We start from the raw sequence: 17,940 nt of genomic DNA on the forward strand, positions 1-17,940 counted from the left end.
CTTTAGGAGACGGAAGCAGCGTCTCTCTGGAAGAATAAGAGAAGAAGGAGGAGGAGGAGGAGGAAGAGGAGGAGGAGAATTTTAGTTGGGATGTGGAAGAGATCAGAAGAGGAAGCACTGTGGTTGAAAGAGACATAAGCTTTATTACCTCCACCTGCAAAGTTGGAGGAGATAATACATTCACCCCTGTTTGTCTGTTTGCTTGTTTGTTTGTCTGCGGGATATCTGACAAAGCTATCGATGGATTTCAATGAAGTTTTTTGGATATATGGGTCATGGGCCAAGGCAGAGTTGATTAAATTTTGGTGGCGATCTGAGTTTTCTGGTATAGGCGTTGACGAAGGTATGCCCTCTGAGTGCTGTATTCCTCTTGTTCTCTTGTTCTTGTTCTCTGTCTTCTTCTTCTTTTTCTTCTTCATTATTTTTACGAGGGGCGTATGCAGACTTTCCAATTTTAAGAGATACCATCAAGTTCATACATTGCCACAGCCTAAAGTCCATTTTCACAGAGTGTATTACCCCTGTCGTGCCCTACCACCCATCACCATCATTATCATCTTGCCTATTCATCTCCACCTACATCCCCCCCCCTCTCTCTCTCTCTCTCTCTCTCTCTCTCTCTCAAGATATAACCATCCCCATTATCAACACCGACCCTCACGCAACGCCCCGTTTCACAGGGTGTGCTGCCCCTCTTAGTTACACCGCCCATCGCAACCCACCCCACCCACTTATGCTGAGGTGGGTGACTGAAGCGACGACCAGCCCACCTGAAGCGCCCATAACTGCATGGTATGATTTCCTCAGTTTATTTTTTCTTTTATTATCTTTTAATTTTTGTGCAAGGAAATTATACAAGTATTTAATGTAGACTTATTTTTTTTACTTTTTTTTTTTTCGATGGGGGGGGGAATTATTTTAAGGCTTAACATAATAAAGGACCAAATGAAGGATTTTTTGTTAAGAAAATTAACGCTCTGAACAAGGAGAATTAAGAGGTAAAAATTTTGAAAACTTTTTCTTAAAGGGCGTATAGCATGGAAGGGATTGCACAGGGAAAGGAAAGGTGAGAGAGAGAGAGAGAGAGAGAGAGAGAGAGAGAAGATGGTGGAAAATACGTACAGTAGTAGAAAATAATGACGGTAATAAGTACGTATTGAAGACTTTTAATTTATCTTGTCTTTGTCGCTCGGTGAATTTTGGCGTTTAATATAGAAAGAAAGCGGCACACACACACACACACACACACACACACACACACACACACACACACACACACACACACACACACACTGAATGGGAATGTACAGGTGGGCAAAACAGAGGCAAGAGACGCAAGCAACAGGCATACAGGAAGTGGGTCATTTCTGGCAGATGAGTTACACCGGGGAGAGGGGGAAGGGAAGGGTATCAGGTAGGAGTGAGGGAGGGGAGGAAATGCCATTCTCCCCTCTCCCCCTGCTGTAACTCGTCTGCCAGAAATGACCCGGTTCATGTATACCTAGGCTAAGATAGAGTCTGTTTTTGTTTTGTTTTTTAAAAAGGGGGGGAGAGGGGAAAAAAAAAAAAAGGAGGGATGGGGAAAGTCAGAAAGGATCAAAGACAATTGGAGTAAAGAGGGACTGTACATCTTGACTGTGTGTGTGTGTGTGTGTGTGTGTGTGTGTTTGAAGTAGTCGGCTCCTGTACAACAAAGTAATACCATAGTACTTACTGAAGACTTTGAGTGTGCCATTTCTCTTCTGTTTGGTGAATTTCGGGTGCTCTCCGATAACCTCACATTCGTAGTCGCCTGAGGAGAGGCTGGTGACGTTCTTCAGGATAACGCGACGCTCCGTAGACGCCCAGCACTGGATAGGGGATAGAGGGGGCAGTGGTGAGAGAGAGAGAGAGAGAGAGAGTACGAAAATCAGTAGGGGTAAGAGTCATAAGAGAGAGAAGTAGACGAACGGAGACTTAAATATAGGCTAAACAAATGCATGCAGGGTCACCATTTTTCTAAGTTTCAATCATACCCAAAGAAAGAACCCGCAACCGTCGAATTTACAGTCCAGGTCCCCATTTATATACTACCAGAGGAACAGGGGCAACAGAGAAGCAAACTGAAGCTAACAGTCTGACCAGAGCCCCAAGAATAAAGAAAAAAAATGGGATCTTAATTTATTTGGTGTGTGTCTTTATTTTGGTGCCTTCACGTGGTGGCACCGATATAACCAGGTCGCTCAGCTGCCTGGTTATGCAAATGCCCCTCTGCTAGTTTCCTATCCCCCAAAAGGAGGATGGTGAATTGCAGGTCACCCTCAGCCTGCAGTCCACTGGGTTCACGTTGCAGATGAACCTACTGCTACTACTATTACTACTACTACTACTACTACCACCATTACCACTGCTACTACTACTACCACTACAACAACAACTACTAAAACTACTGCTACCACCACCACCACCACCACCACTACTACTACTACTACTACTACTACTACTCTGTCTGTCTGTCTGTCTCTCTCTCTCTCTCTCTCTCTCTCTCTCTGCATCTCAAATCACCTCAGTTATCCCCATCCGTCTCCATGGCAGCCTGATATAAACACCTGTCTTGCTTAATAACGCACTGTTCACCTGCTATTAATAACCCCCTCCTCTCTAATTGCACTCTCATTAACGCCAAATTAGCCTAATTGATCTCAATGGTGTGTTGGGATGAGGGAAGTAATGACCTAATACCTAATACCTCATCATTCACACTCTTACACCTTATATTAGATGCGTTTTATCTTATTACATACCGGTACTTTATTATGCACAGTATCAATAGGAAATAAGTCACTCCTTACCCTCAACAGATACCTATTACCTGATACCTTATACCTTGAAACTTCACGATTCGTACTAGGTTTTCCTAATATATACGACTTACTTCACACTTTATCACTCATACTTGGTACTTAATCCCTCATACTAGACTCTTCACACTTTAAACTATGGGTCGTATTCTCGTCTGGTAAGGAAGCTCCCAGACACCACTTCTTAAGCGATTTATTTCTGGATATGGCTGGTTAATATCCTTTTCTACGTTATTTATGCAGAGTTTTGGAAGGATTTACGTAACAGAAGAAGACAGTAAGGTGTAATAAACAAAATAAATCGCTTAGGAAAAGATGTTAAAGAGAGAATACGAATCAGTGTGCACCTTACCTAACATACTTCACATATCACTCGTAAATTATACCTGATGCCTCATACTACACGCCTTATACCTCATCCTTTACTCAGTCTTTCACATATCCTGCTTTTCATCTGCAGAGTTGTCATGCTTATTCTGTTTTTTCCTCCTGCCTACGATCTCCAGTCTTTGAAGTGTGTGTGTGTGTGTGTGTGTGTGTGTGTGTGTGTGTGTGTGTGTGTGTGTGTGTGTGTGTGTGTGTGTGTGTGTGTGTGTAGACATCCCCCATTGAACGGGACTCTGATTTGGCTTTGTGTATGTGTGTGTATGTGTGTGTGTGTGTGTGTGTGTGTGTGTGTGTGTGAGAGAGAGAGAGAGAGAGAGAGGACTAAACCTACAGTGAAGAATGAAAACAGTGTGCAAGCCATTTTTTTTTTCTTTTGAGAGGGAGACAAAAAAATACCTTCACCCTGAATAAATGCATAATGTTCTGCAACAAATTGTGAGTCAGGTACATGTTGTGAGTCAGAGGAAGGGCAAAATAATATCACAGTGAGAGCATTAAAATATGGCTTTAAAAACTATATATAAATGAATTCGTGGACAAAAGTTCGTCTAAAATTTTCACCTCTTGTCTCCTAGTTTCCTAATATTTGGAAGCAGAGATAGAGAGAGAGAGAGAGAGAGAGAGAGACTTCTTTACTCGCAGATAATTAAGACATCTGTTTGTAATTACTCAGGACGCAACATTCATATCCTAAGTCTTAAGTAGATCATTTTTCCCAATCTTTACAGTGAGAAAGAGGGAAGCTGCATCTGTTATATTTAAAGACTCCATACAACATAAGTAAATAAAATAAGTAAATGAGAAATGAAATTGTAAGTTAAACGAGAAGAGAGTAAGTAGTTATAATTATGTTACAAAATAATGAAAATGAAGATAAAACGAGAGTACAATAAAATACACAAATAAGAACAGACAATTGGTAAGTAAAAATAAAAGAGTGAAAGATAGTTTAATAAGAATAACTCAGGCTTTTTAATAATGCAAAAAAAATGTAAAAGTTAAGCAATTGTTATACATACATATATACGTACATATACACATACATCCCGGTACATACTTACACACATATACACATACATACATGAAATAGAAACTGAAAGTGCAAAATTAAAACAAAGGAAAAATAAAAACTGCAAAAGAATTAGAAGAGTAAAATAAACAGAAATATGTGGCCAATTTGTGCTGAGTGAAAAACGTGGTGTTGAAAATACGTGCAGTGAGTGAGTGTGTGTGGGGAAGCTGTCAGTACCAGGGTTGTTAAGAGAGCTGGATAATGAGTGAAGGTAAATTATGTATAAGCAGTGTACATAATTATACAGGTGTTCAAAGTGAAGGAAAAAGTAAATGACTATAGAATGCCTGTAATAAAACTATGAAATTTTAACCAGAAATACGCCATAAAGAAAAAGAAAAAAATGCGTAGGAAATTAATTGTATGAAAAATTAAATATGGTAACTAGAAAAATGTGGTGTTATAATATTTTAAGATTTGAATGTCATCTTAAAAAACAAGAAAATAATTAAAACTTACCATGACGAAAAGTGCCAAAAAAACTAAAATTATGTTAAAAAGGTAAAAGTAAAAATATGTGGTGTTAAAATAGATAGACAGATTGATAGAATATTTTTAATCTTAATGGCATCTGAAAAAATAATCAGGGAAAATAATTGAAACTAAGCATTGCGAAAAAAAAAAAAGAACTGAAATGATGTTAAAATTGCAAAAGAGAAATATGCTGAGGGAAAAATTTGGTGTTGAAAATAGGCGCAGTGAGTGAGTAAAGAGTGTGTCGGGAGCCAGTCAGTCAGCAGCCTTATTAGCAGCACAGGGTAATTAGGGAAGGGGGGGGGCGTGGAGGAGGGCTGGTTAGGGGGAAGGGGGCGTGGAGGGGGGCTGGTCCGGGAAATAGTCTCCCTTCAGCCTCCTTTTCAACCCTCAAATTACTTTTTAATGTAAGTTTGGGGGGCGCCTGTAATTCATCAACCGTCCGCCACCCCCCCCGTTTTCTCTCTCTCTCTCTCTCTCTCTCTCTCTCCTAAGTACAGTATCCTCATTCATGTCTACTTCTTTCCATCTCCTTTCATCTCACTCATTTTCCTTCGTTTCACCTCTCTTCATTTCTCTTCTCTCCTCTCCTCCCGTACCATAACCCCTGCCTATTCTCCTCCTCTTCTCTCTTTTCCGTAAAGTCTTTCCTTCCTCTTTTCTCTCCTCTGCTCTTCTTTGTATTCACCTCTCCTCTGCTCTTCTTTGTATTCACCTCTCCTCTGTTCTTCTTTCCTCTCTCTGACTTCTTTCCTCCCCCTTCCTCTACACCCTCTCCTGTTTTCACATTTCATTATATTTCCATCCTTCTCTTCTTCTCTCTTTTCCTTTCCCTACCTTCTCACCCCTTCCTCTGCCTCCTCCTTTCCCCTTCCCGTTTGTCTTTCCCTCCCCTCTCCTCCACTACTCTTCCTTAACCTCCACTTCTCTCTCCTCCCCTCCATTGCTCTCCTCTCCCCTCCACTTCTCTTCCTCCCTTCCTGGTAATATCTCCTCCCATACTCCTTTTTTTTCTTTCTTTTACCCTTACCCTTCTTTTTCGTCTCCTGCCCTACCCTACCTTTCCCTTCCCTTCTCCCTCCTCCCTTTCTGTCCAGCCTTCATCTTCCCACCTCCAATTCCATCCCATCCCCATCATTCTGTCTTCCCCCCCATCCATTTTATTTCCCTCCCCACTTTTCCTCCTCAGCTCACCTAGGTTTCTCCCCTACATCATCCCCATTTCTCTCTCTCTCTGCCCCCTGCCTCCCAGCCCTCCCCGTTCATTCCCCTGTCTCCCCATCCTTTCCATACTCTCCTTAACCCCTTGAAAGTAAAGTCCCTCTCCTTTTTCCTCCTTTCCCTCCCTCTCACCCCAGATTACCTCCCTCCTCCACCTACCTTACGTTCCCTCTCAGGACCTTCCTCCCCTCTGCTTCCCTTTCCTTTCACCCCTTCTTCCTCCCCCGTTCTTTCTCCCCTTCTCCTCACCGTTCTGAACATGGCTACACACACAAAAAATACGTGGGGAGGAATTGGGGAGGAGGAGAGAGAGGAAAGGAGAGGAAGGAGGAGGAGAAGGGAGAGGGAGGGAGGGAGAGAGAAGGAGGAGGAGGGAGAGAGGGCGGGGAGGGGGGGAAAAGGGTGGAGGGGGGGAAGCAGAGCCAATAATTGCGGTGCGGTGTCTGGTGTCAGGTGGCAGAGCTCTCTCTCTCTCTCTCTCTCTCTCTCTCCAGGTCACCCTCGTTAATTTCTCCAGTTAAAATGCCAGCCAACATTTTCATTACAGTTTCTGGGATCAGCAAAAACCGCTATATTAAGCACTACTTTATTGGCAACACTGAAGGCGTAGCTCATGTAGAAAAATCTGTTATGTGTACTTGTATGTATGTATGTGTGTGTGTATGTATGTATGTATGTTTGTATGTACAGTATGTATGTACTGTATGTATGTAAAAATGTGTGTATTTATGTGTTCATGTGTGTGAATGTATGCAAAATATCTCTTCAATGCCCGACCCAATTTCGATCCCGAGTGGTGCATAGATTGTGCATGGGTCTGGTGAGGAGGTGATTGGATTCTGGTATAAGCCGGTCAAAGGTCAAGGTCATAGGTCAAGGTCAATGTTCGGGATCGGTGTTGCCTCTCTAGTTGTATTTTATTTTTATGTATTTGGTAACCAGTATTTCTCTCTCTCTCTCTCTCTCTCTCTCTCTCTCTGAGTTGGCGAGTACCAATAGAACTTCCCAACTATTATGGTCGGATCACAGCGTAAGGACCAATAAGTCTGTGTGATCTGTGTATGTTGGAAACTCTCTCTCTCTCTCTCTCACACACACACACACACACACACACACACACACAGACACACACACACACACACACACACACACACACACCTTCCTAACTAGCCTTATAAAAAAACCCTACATTCTAATATATATAATTCCAACTAAAGAATTTCGTAACACATTTCATCATCACCTTAATGTTAATATCCACTGATTCTCTCATATTTTATTTTATTTTATTTTTGTATACTGTGCTCGTAGAGAAGTTACTGGGGCAACTTATAGTGTCTTCTGGGGACGGCTGAGTGTTGGTAGTATCTGCTGTGTATCATTTATTCCTGCATCAAAACCCACAACCACGCCCACACCAGCACACTGAGCCGTCCCTGAACACACGAGTTTCAAGTGTAGCTCTACTTACAGACACCCCTTTATTTTAACCAAGTAATAACTTCTTCCAATATTAACACCAAGAAATACCCCTCAGTAAAAGAAATAAATTAATAAATAAATACTCAAAGATTTAATGTATCAGAATATTTACAAAGTAGCGATATTTCTCACTATTATTTTTTTTTAATCTAAGTATTTTTAACTAACAAACTTATCCATGCCAAAAAAATAATTTCCGAATTTTATATATATACTTTCTTTGGTTTTCTTTCGAGATCTTGGTATTGCCTCGTGTCCATAAAGATTTCGGAAATATTTAAGTTTGGCGGTAAATTTTGGGATGCGGCTCGGCTGAGGGTATGAGTGTGGAGCGTGCTTAAAATACCGCGACATTTAAGAGAGAGAGAGAGAGAGAGGGAGAGAGAGAGTTAAGAGTGGGTTAAATAGAAAAGAAAAAAAAAGTTTATATACGACGATGTAGAATTTTGAGAGAGAGAGAGAGAGAGAGAGAGAGAGAGAGAGAGAGAGAGAGAGAGAGAGAGAGAATAAATGTAGGAATGAGGAAGCGCGAGTGAGAAAAATGGGAAGAGGAAGGGGGAGAGAGAGGAAAGTGATAGTAAATGAAGAATAATGGGCGAGGAATTGGGTGAGAGAGAGAGAGAGAGAGAAGAGTGTCAATGCAGAGATAAAAAGGAAAAAAAAAAATAGGAGTAAAGAGCATAAGAAATAATGAAAGGAGAGTCATACGAAGGGAGAGAGAGAGAGAGAGAGAGAGAGAGAGAGTATTGTAAAGAGTAAGACTTATGGGTGAAGTTGTGTTAAGGAAAGGCTGCCACTTCACGGGATAAGACTTTGGATAGGGAAGGCGGCCACTCTTATCTGCGTGTGTGTGTGTGTGCGCGTGTGTGGTTGCGTGCGCGCCGATTATATAAATGAGACAATTTTGAATACTGACAATTTCAGCATTTGCGTGAGTGCTGTTGTTTGTTTCTCCATGTTTTCCGTCTTTCCTTTAAAATTTCCCATCAAGAATTCTCAAACAACTTTTGTTTTTTTTTATTATTTATTCGGCGTGTTTCTTTTCTCTGTTTTTTTAATGGAGATAGTTTAATTGTTTTGTTTGAGGTAATATTTTTCTGTCTCACACACACACACACACACACACACACACACACACACACACACACACACACACACACACACACTTTCCATCCTCGCTACTTCATTCCTACCTCCCGTCCGCACCTTTTCATCCCACTCCCTCCTCCATTACCTTCCCTCCTCTTCCCTCCTTCCCTGCCTTTCCTTCTACCTCTCCCTTTTCCTTTCCCCTCCCTCCTCCTTCCTCTTCACACGTCTGATAGCTCCCTCTCCCTCCAGTTCCTTGTTCCCTTGCACCATCTTTCCCATTTTCCTTCCTCTGCTCCTTCTCTTCCTGGTACCTTTCCCTCTCTCCCTCCCTCACTTGATCCCTCCCTCCCTCATCTAATCCCACCCTCCTTCTCTTCCTTCTACCGCTGCTTACCCCCTCTCCCTCCTCACTGTCCTTCCTTTTCATTTCCTGTCACCCTTCCATCCCCCTTTCGTCCTTTCATCCACCCTACCTTGTCTCTCCTGTCCTTTTGATCCCTCTTCCATCTGTCTCCCATATTCCCCTTCTCCCTCTTCCTCCCTCCCTCCCTGCATATCTCTCTTTCCTTCCTTCCATTTTCCCCCCCCTCCCTTTCCTCACTCCTTCATCCTTCCATCTCCTCTCAATCCTCTTCTGTCTTCGTCTGTGTTCCCTCACCATATCTTTCATCCTCCCTCCTTCTCTTTCCCTCCTCCCCCTCTCCTGTCTCTTCATAGCATCGTCTCCTTCCCTCATTTTACTCCCCTCCCTACTCCCCATCTACCCTTCCTCCCTCTCCTTCGCACCTTCCTTTCACCCTGCCCTTTCTCTTCTGTCTGTTTGATCTCTTTCTCTCCTTCTTTTTCCCGTCTCTCTTTTCCTCTCGCTCATTCCTCCTCCCCAACACTACTTTGTTCACACCTCCTTTTCCCGCTCCTCTTCCTCATATCCCTCCTTCCCCCTCCTTCCCACACGCCTCCCTGCCATTCCCTCCCTTCACCACCCCAAACTACCCCCTCTTCCACGCCTCCTCTTCCTCCACTCACTCCCCCAAACGCTCCCTATCCCCCCACCCACGCCCCCCAAACTCCCCCAACCCCCTCCCCACGCCCCCCAACGCTCCCTAACCCCCACCCAAGCCCCCCAAACCCCAAACATTTTCCCGCAGCAAGTTTGTAATCTGAACCCACAAGTCTTGAGAGTGTGTGTGTGTGTGTGTGTGAGGCTCGCTTATCTCCACCACACAACAAAACTTACACCCTTTATTTCACAGTTCTCTGCCTCTTGTATCTCTTATCTCTTCTGCCTGTCTCCCTGTCTCTGTTTCTGTGTATGCTTGTCTCTCTCAGCGCTACAGATTTTACTCCTGTATTTTGCTGTTTTTCTGTTATGGCCCAGTATTTCCCTCTCTCTCTCTCTCTCTCTCTCTCTCTCTCTCCCTGTCCCATAATTATCTATCTGTATCTGTCTGTCTGTCTATCTATCTATCTATCTATCTATATCTATATATCAGTATCTATATCTATAGGTATCTACATCTATCTGTCTATCTATCTCAATCTATCTATCTGTCTGTCTCTGTCTATCTATCTCTGTCTATCTGTCTGTCTATCTATCTGTCTATCTATCTATCTATCTATCTATATTCGCCAAAGAAGAATTTAATGGAGGGGAAGGGACCTTGGTTTTTATAGGTTACCGGTACTATAATTTGTCCAGTCTCACCCATATCACTGGCGAGAGAGAGAGAGAGAGAGAGAGAGTAAAAAAGAGAGAGAATTCAGCTTCCTCAGAGGAGAGAGACATGCCTTTGGTCTGTTATCATCAGAAAAGTTGATGGTGGTTAGTTGTGTCAGTTCACAGGTATCTGAGAGAGAGAGAGAGAGAGAGAGAGAGAGGCATCTTCTTTTATGTCTCAAAATTCAATAAGACTTTTTGATAATACTAAGGCCGGATCTCTTCATTGAAATAGGAAGGCCTCTCTCTCTCTCTCTCTCTCTCTCTCTCTCTCTCTCTCTCTCTCTCTCTCTCTCTCTCTCTCTCTCTCTCTCTCTCACCATATAAGTCAGGAGTAGGGCTTTTCCAACTTTTTAAGACCGGATCACATCGTAAAGGCCAATTGGTCTATGTGATCTGTGTATCAGTGTAGGCCAACTCTCTCTCTCTCTCTCTCTCTCTCTCTCTCTCTCTCTCAAATCGTTCAGGCAAAATACAGTAGTTTAAGTTCATTTTATTTTCATTGACTTTTATAGAAAACGATGTGTCATTAGGATCAGCGAACATTTTAATACCTCTCTCTCTCTCTCTCTCTCTCTCTCTCTCTCGGCCGGAGGAAGGCTTATCGCGTACGGTCACTAGAAAGACCCTGTTGAGAAGTTCTGGAAGATTTGATGTGTGTGTGTGTGTGTGTGTGAGGCAGACAGACAGAACGTGAAGTGGAGAGAGAGAGAGAGAGAGAGAGAGAGAGAGAGAGAGAGAGTAAAAAGGCGTGAGAGGGAGGAAGTTAGGGCTGATCAGAGCGCAGGAGAGAATGATGGAGGAGTTTTTAAGAGGGGGGCAGAGGCAGGTTGGAAGAGGGGGAGAGAAAAGGGAGAAGAGGGAGGGAGATGTTATGAAATGGGGAGGTTATAGAGTATAGCTTTACCAGAGCCCATTCCTAACTTAGACTAACGTCGTTAAATGGTCGCCAGAAAAAAAAAAAAGAGAAAAATGAATAAGAAAGGAAAAGAAAAATTCGGTAGTGTAGTGATGGTGTTAGGATGCTTTCACGCACAGGTAAATCCGGGATAGAGGTAAAAATAAACAAATATATAAGTAAAAATAAGTCGACCAACACTCCTGAGGCTAAATGTTTTGCTGGGTTTAACAAATTTTCTGTATATAAGAGGTGTCGTAGTATAAGGTTTATGTGAGATGTGGTATAGGAGTAGTATGATGCATGTGTGGTAGTGTGGTACAAGGCCAGTGAGGTGTACGAGAAGTGTGGTGGTGTGGAGGCATGAAGTTTGAGTGAAGTGTAGAATAAGGATTTTGTTTGTGGTGCGGTGCTGTGCCTGTGTGGTTTTGTTTGTGGTGTGGAAGTAGCTCATGAGGAAGTTTGTGTAAGATGTGGTAGTGTGGTTGATTGAAAGTTTTATGAGGCTTCGTAGTGTAGTAGTGCACATCTAATTAATTTACAGAGGCGTGGAAACTAGAACTGCACTGCTTATTCCAAACGCGGTCTCACCAGCCATTTGTATAATGAGATGAGGATATCTTTATTTTCGTATGTAATGTTTCTGTTGATGAATCCCAGCGTTGGTTTTGCTCTCTTGACAGGTTCATTACTCTGTTGTGAAATGTTAAGGATTTTTGAGAGAGAGAGAGAGAGAGAGAGAGAGAGAGAGAGAGAGATGAATGGAAGAAAAGCAAAGGGAGGGAGAGTGGGGTGGAGATGAGAGGAGGGGGAGATGAAAGCTTAGAGTGAGAAAATAAACAAAGCAGTTGGAGAGAAAAAGAAGGAAGTAAAAGTAAGGAGCGAAGTTTTTTTTTTAACACACACACACACACACACACACACACACACACACACACACACACACACAGATATATATATATATATATATATATATATATATATATATATATATATATATATATATATATATATACCGGAAAGAGAGAGAGAGAGAGAGAGAGAGAGGTACTGGAGAGGAAGGTGAGAGGGAGGGATCAAAGGATTGGAAGAAAGTGCAAGGAGTGGGAGGGTAAGTTGCTTAGGGAGGCAAAGTGGGAATCAGAAGTGACGGTGACAGAGAGAGAGAGAGAGAGAGTGAGGCAGATAGATAAACGGATGCACAAACATTAAGATAGATAGAGGGAGGCAGAGCATTTAAGTGTCAAGCAAGCTCATCTCACAAAGAATTACTATCAAGGAACCCACCTAAGAATATACTAAGATTTATCAAAGTGCTATCTCAGAATATATGTCTCCCCCTCCCCTCATTTCATCATCTCTTATCATAGACTCCTTTAATCTTCTTTTTGTTCCTCTTCCTCTCTTCTTCTTCTTCTTAATGCTGTTCCTTGTGTCATTCGTCTTCTTCATCCTTCTGATCATTTTCTTATCTTCCTTTCATCACCTCTTTTAGTTCCTTTTCATCTTTTATCCTATTGCTCTCGTTCTCTTTCGATTTTTCTTTAGTCATCTCTCATCTTTCATCTCTTCTTTCCTGCATTATCCCTCCTTTTTTCCTCTCCTATTACCTTCATCATCCTCTTCACTCTCATTCATATTCTTGTTTCATTGTCTTTTATTAACATCATTCCAATTATTTTTCATCATTTACTTCTCTAATTATCTTTCATCCTTCTTCCCCTTTGCTTCGTTTTATTCCTCTTTATTTGCTCTTACTACGCTCTTCGTCCTCTTTCCTCTAATTTATATGTTTTACTTTATTTGACGACTTTTCCATTTTTTGATTTATTACATCTCATCCATATCATCATCATCATCATCGTCATCCTCCTCCTCCTCCTCCTCCTCCTCATTATTATTAGTATTATGTTGTTGTTGTTGTTTTCCTCAGCCTCTCAATAAACATCCATTTAAGACATTGTGAGAGCTGTCTTAAACCACTTCCTTACGATGACGTATGCCTATATGTGTGAGTAACTTCGTGGCCCGTTCAGTCTCTCATACCTTAATACTTTTCGGACGCAAGGTGAATTACTCCCGTAGATTTTAGCGAAGCCTCATATAGTGGACCTCATAGTTTCGCTTCTGTCTAGTACCAGTCTCTCTCTCTCTCTCTCTCTCTCTCTCTGTGGTGATGCCGACTGTGATGTAGCGATGGTGGTTGTGCAGATGAGGCAGGGAATATGAGAGAGAGAGAGAGAGAGAGAGTATTAAGGAAAAGAAAGTAAATAGAGATAGTGACAATTAAAGAAAGAAAGAAATGGAAGAGGGGAGCGAGAGGGCGAGGGAATGAGAGAGGAAATTAAATAAACAGGAAGAATGGCGATAAATAAGATAAATTAAGAGAATCAAGGGAAGAGAGAGAGAGAGAGATAGATTCGGGAAGAGTAAAAGAGGAAGCAGCAGCAGAAGAGGAGGAGGAGGAGAAGGAAGGGTAGAAAGAGAGAGGTAAAGAAGGTATAGAGAGGAGGAGGAGGAGGAAGAGAAGAAGAAGAAGAATGAGGAGGAGGAGGACTTTTTCTTAAGATGTTAGTACCAAGTCTTAGATACATTTGCCATCTCATGGGCGGGACAACTCTACTATTTTCCAGATACCACTTGACGATTTTTCTCAGGTGAACCATGTGAGCCTGAGAGTGTTAATCCCGGTACCATTAACCCAATACCATTTAATTTTAGCAGACGATTTCCTTCAGGTGAGATGGGAATATGAGTTTTTATGATATTGCTTCCTACATATTACCTGGTATCGTGACATCATATTTTCTGCGATTTGACCTGAGCTGAATAAATTCGTGTGGTGGTAGCAAGGAAGGTATACTGAGTGGCAGTGTGGTGGTGTAGCGCCTTTGTTTTGGTGGTTTAGTCAGGATCATACACTTGAGGCTCGGGCATGTCACTTATATACACTTTAATACCGATATACTTTTCATCAGTACTATAAAGTGGATGTTGTGAAAAATGCGGATTAAATCGCTTAGGAGGATGCGTAACGAAATTTCCAAACCAAAACAAGCTAGGAATAAAGGACGGCATCGTACTAAAAAGGTTTTTAATATCGGCGTGTAACTTCAGAATTTTCCTGTGTGTGTGTGTGTGTGTGTGTGTGTGTGTGTGCGAGAGAGAGAGAGAGAGAGAGAGAGAGAGAGAGAGAGTTTGAATACAAGGCTTGTACTTAGAGAGCGGGGAGGCAGGAATGAAGAGATGGTAACGAAGATAGCGAGAGAGAGAGAGAGAGAGAGCATATATAGAGGACAGTGGAACGATCAGAAGTCCCAACACATACCCCTCAGAGAAACACAGACAGACATAGATATAGAACCAGAGAGAGAGAGAGAGAGAAACAGATAGACATCCCCCGTGCAGTAAGAGGGGGTAAGAGTGTGGAACAACGACCATAAGCCCCTTCAATTACCCCCAGAGACAGACATATAGAAAGACAGAGTAGATAGACAGATAGACATACACAGCGAGACACTGAAAGGGAGACACAGAGAGACTGAGAGGGTGGGTAGGATAGTGAAGCCGTGAAAACAAAGACGTAGACATATATGGAAAGACAGACGGATAGATAGATAGATAAAGAGCACGACAGAGAGAGAGAGAGAGAGAGAGAGAGAGAGAGAGAGAGAGAGAAGGATAGTGAAGCCATCAAAAGCCCCACACTTAGCCCACCTTTTGCCGTGTTCCGCCTCCCTTTGATCCCCACACACCACTGATAGCAATGATAACACGAGAGAGAGAGAGAGAGAGAGAGAGAGAGAGAGAGAGAGAGGTAGCAGCGGGTACAGTTTCGTGGAGAGGGGTGGTGGAGGGGAGAGGGAAAGGGAAGTGAACGGAGGGAGAAGATGAGAGAGGGAAGCTGTTGGTAGGGGAAGGGGAGAGGGAATGGGCGTGATGGTAAAAGATAGAGAGAAGGGAAGAGGGATGTGGGGAGGAGGAGGAGACAGTAGGAGTAGATGGAAGAGGAGGGAAAGAGGTGTAAGGGTGGAAAGAGGAAAGGGATGGATGGAAAGGTGACAGTGAAAGAGGGAGTGGTGGTGAGGGAGACAAGGACGGGAAGGAAGGAAGAGGAAAAAGAAGAAAGTGGAGAGTTGAAAATGGAGAGGAGGGGTACAGAGCAGGAGAGAGGGTGGGGAAATTGATGGTAGGAGATGGTGGTTAGGGAGAGAAGTGAGGGGAAAGGTAGAGAAGTGAGGGGAGGGGGAGATGAAGAGAAATAAAGGAAGAGGGAGAAGAATGTGAGGGAGAGGAAGAGGATAGGGAAATGAATGAGGGCAGAAAGGAGAAAGGAAAAGGAAATAAGAAGGGTGTGAGCCAAGAGTGGTGCAAATGACTGAGGTGTGAGAGGGAAGAGGAGGGAAAGGAAGGGGGAGAGAGGAGATAGAGAGAAAAGAGTTGTAATGAGGGGGTAGGGGGAAATGCAAGAAGAGAGTGGGGTTGAGAGGGGGTAGGGATGAAAAGTAAAGAGAGGAAAGGAGGGCGTGAGGAGGTGGAAGGGAGTAGGGGTAATGGAGCAGAAGGAAAGGAAAGTTGAGAGGTTGTAGACAGAGAGGATGAGAGAGAACAGGAAAGGAAAGGAAGAGCAGAGACGAAGAAGTGGAAAGGGAGGTGAGAGATGAAAGGTGAAGAGGAGGATAAAAAGTAATTAAGGAAGGTATAAGAAAGGGAAAAAGATGAGACGAAAAAATGGGAACACGTAGGTGATAAGAAAAACGGTGGGGAAGAGGAGGGTGGCAGTAGAAGGGAAGGGGAGGGGAGGGGAGGGGAAGGGGAAAGGGGGTGAGAGGAGAAGATAGCACAGGGGAGGAAAAAGGCCATGGGGAGTGGAAATGGATGGGTGGGGAAGGAGAAAGAGGATAAAATAGAGAAAATGAGAGAGAGAGAGAGAGAGAGAGAGAGAGAGAGAGAGGGGTATTGACAAGAGGAGAAAGTGGAAGAGAGGGGAATGGAAGCGAAATTGTGGGATGAGGGAAGGGAGGGAGGGAGAGGGGGAGATGGAAGAAATAGAGGGGAACAAAGAACTAAGAGAGAGAGAGAGAGAGAGAGAGAGAGAAGCATATATCGTGAAAGGAAAAGAGAGCATGGTGTGGGGCTGAGGGGGGAGTAGGAGGGATGAAGGGGAAGGAGTGAGGGGAGAGAGAGACATAGAGAAGAGGGGAGTAAAAAGGAAGGGGAGCGTAAAGAGGGGAGATAAAGAAGGGGAGAGGGGAGGGGAGGGAGGAGAGAAAGAGGGACAGGGAGGGGAGATAGTATTGCGAGGGGAAGGGTGATGGAGAGAGAGAGAGAGAGAGAGAGCACAGGGAAGAGAAAAGGAAAGAAATTAGATATGTAGACTATGGATGTATGTATGGGTGTATGTATGTATGTGTGTACGCATGTCTGTATATATGTATGTATGTATGTATTGTTGCGGTCGGCCTGTAAACCACTGACATAATGTAGGCATAGAATAGGAAGAGAATGGAAAAGAGAGAGAGGGAGAGAAAAACAAAGAAAATTAAGTAAGCGAAGAGAGAGAGAGAGAGAGAGAGAGAGAGAGAGAGAGAGAGAGAGAGAGAGAGAGAGAGAGAAAGGAGTAACAGGAGGAAGGTGCGTGTAAATGGGAAGATTAAATAGTAAGGGTGAGAGAGAGAGAGAGAGAGAGAGAGAGTCCAAATCAAAGAGCATCCCTAATACCCTCAATTAACAAATGCAATAACTCTTTACCCTCTATAATTATGGTGACAGAGAGCAATTAACTCGTGAAGGGGGGACCATTACCACACACCCCCAATATATAATTACAGATCACTTCACTCTCAACCCACAATCATTTTGTTTAATTATACGCCTTTTTAAATCTCTTTTTGGATTCCTCGTTTACGCATTTGGATTCATTATATCATTATCAGTTTTTTTTTTAAATTCAGATATTGATATTTGGATTCATATTATCTCTGCGTTTTTTTCATTTACTCTGATATTAATGTGTGTAAGTAATAGTGTCGGAAATATTTCACTCTATCGCTTATTTTTGTATGTTGAAGGCACTGTTGGTTTTTTACATGCTGACTCTTTCTCTTTTACAGGTGTGTATGGGAGAGGTTTACCAGGAAGGATGTGCCAGTCAGGTATGTTGTGATTTTAGAAGTGCATATCTTTCTGTTTATTGATTTTTATTATTTTTTTTTTAACCTTAACATGGCCTAGATTTTCGTCTATATGGCGTATTTCTTTTAACTCAGTGGCAGACTAGGGCAGTGCTACGACTCTGCATCCTTTCCATAGCACTGCTTCGTGACTAACAACAATTTTTAGTGCTGATATATTATTGTTACAACTCACCATTCAAGATGCAATGATAACAATTTTAGGCCAAGCGAAAGTGGAAAGAGTATAATACCACGTGGTTTGTACAAATCTACATCAAAGACATCAAAGTGACATGCATACAGACTCATACAGGCAGGCCGAGTTGAGAACCTTCTGTGCAAACGTTTTGTACTGTAGATCTTTGTGCACAAATGCGCTACAAACGTTTTTCTGTTTGTATTTCATCTTGCTCTTAAGTGCTACAAACGCTTTTCACTTTTCATTGTAGGGTCTTAGGTTCAGATGCGCTACAAACGTTTTTCGCTTTTTCACAGTAGATCTTACGTTCAAGTGAGCTACAAACGTTTTAACTTCATTTTAGAAAGTTGCTCAGCCGCGCTACAAAAAAGATCATCACTCT

General features: G+C 42.7%; 1 protein-coding gene across 1 annotated transcript in view; it reads right to left on the minus strand.

Moving 5' to 3' along the window:
- Positions 1 to 17,940, minus strand: part of LOC145393717 (uncharacterized) — a 242,797-nt gene that overhangs the window by 91,274 nt on the left and 133,583 nt on the right. The window contains exon 3 of the mRNA XM_080267763.1: positions 1,715 to 1,850. Within this exon, the coding sequence (XP_080123889.1) occupies positions 1,715 to 1,850 (136 nt within the window). The remainder of the gene's footprint in view (positions 1 to 1,714; positions 1,851 to 17,940) is intronic.

The sequence above is a fragment of the Coenobita brevimanus genome, chromosome 25 (assembly GCF_032717465.1).
Source record: "Coenobita brevimanus isolate Jiangsu-jjx chromosome 25, ASM3271746v2, whole genome shotgun sequence".
Taxonomy (NCBI): Eukaryota; Metazoa; Arthropoda; class Malacostraca; order Decapoda; family Coenobitidae; genus Coenobita; species Coenobita brevimanus.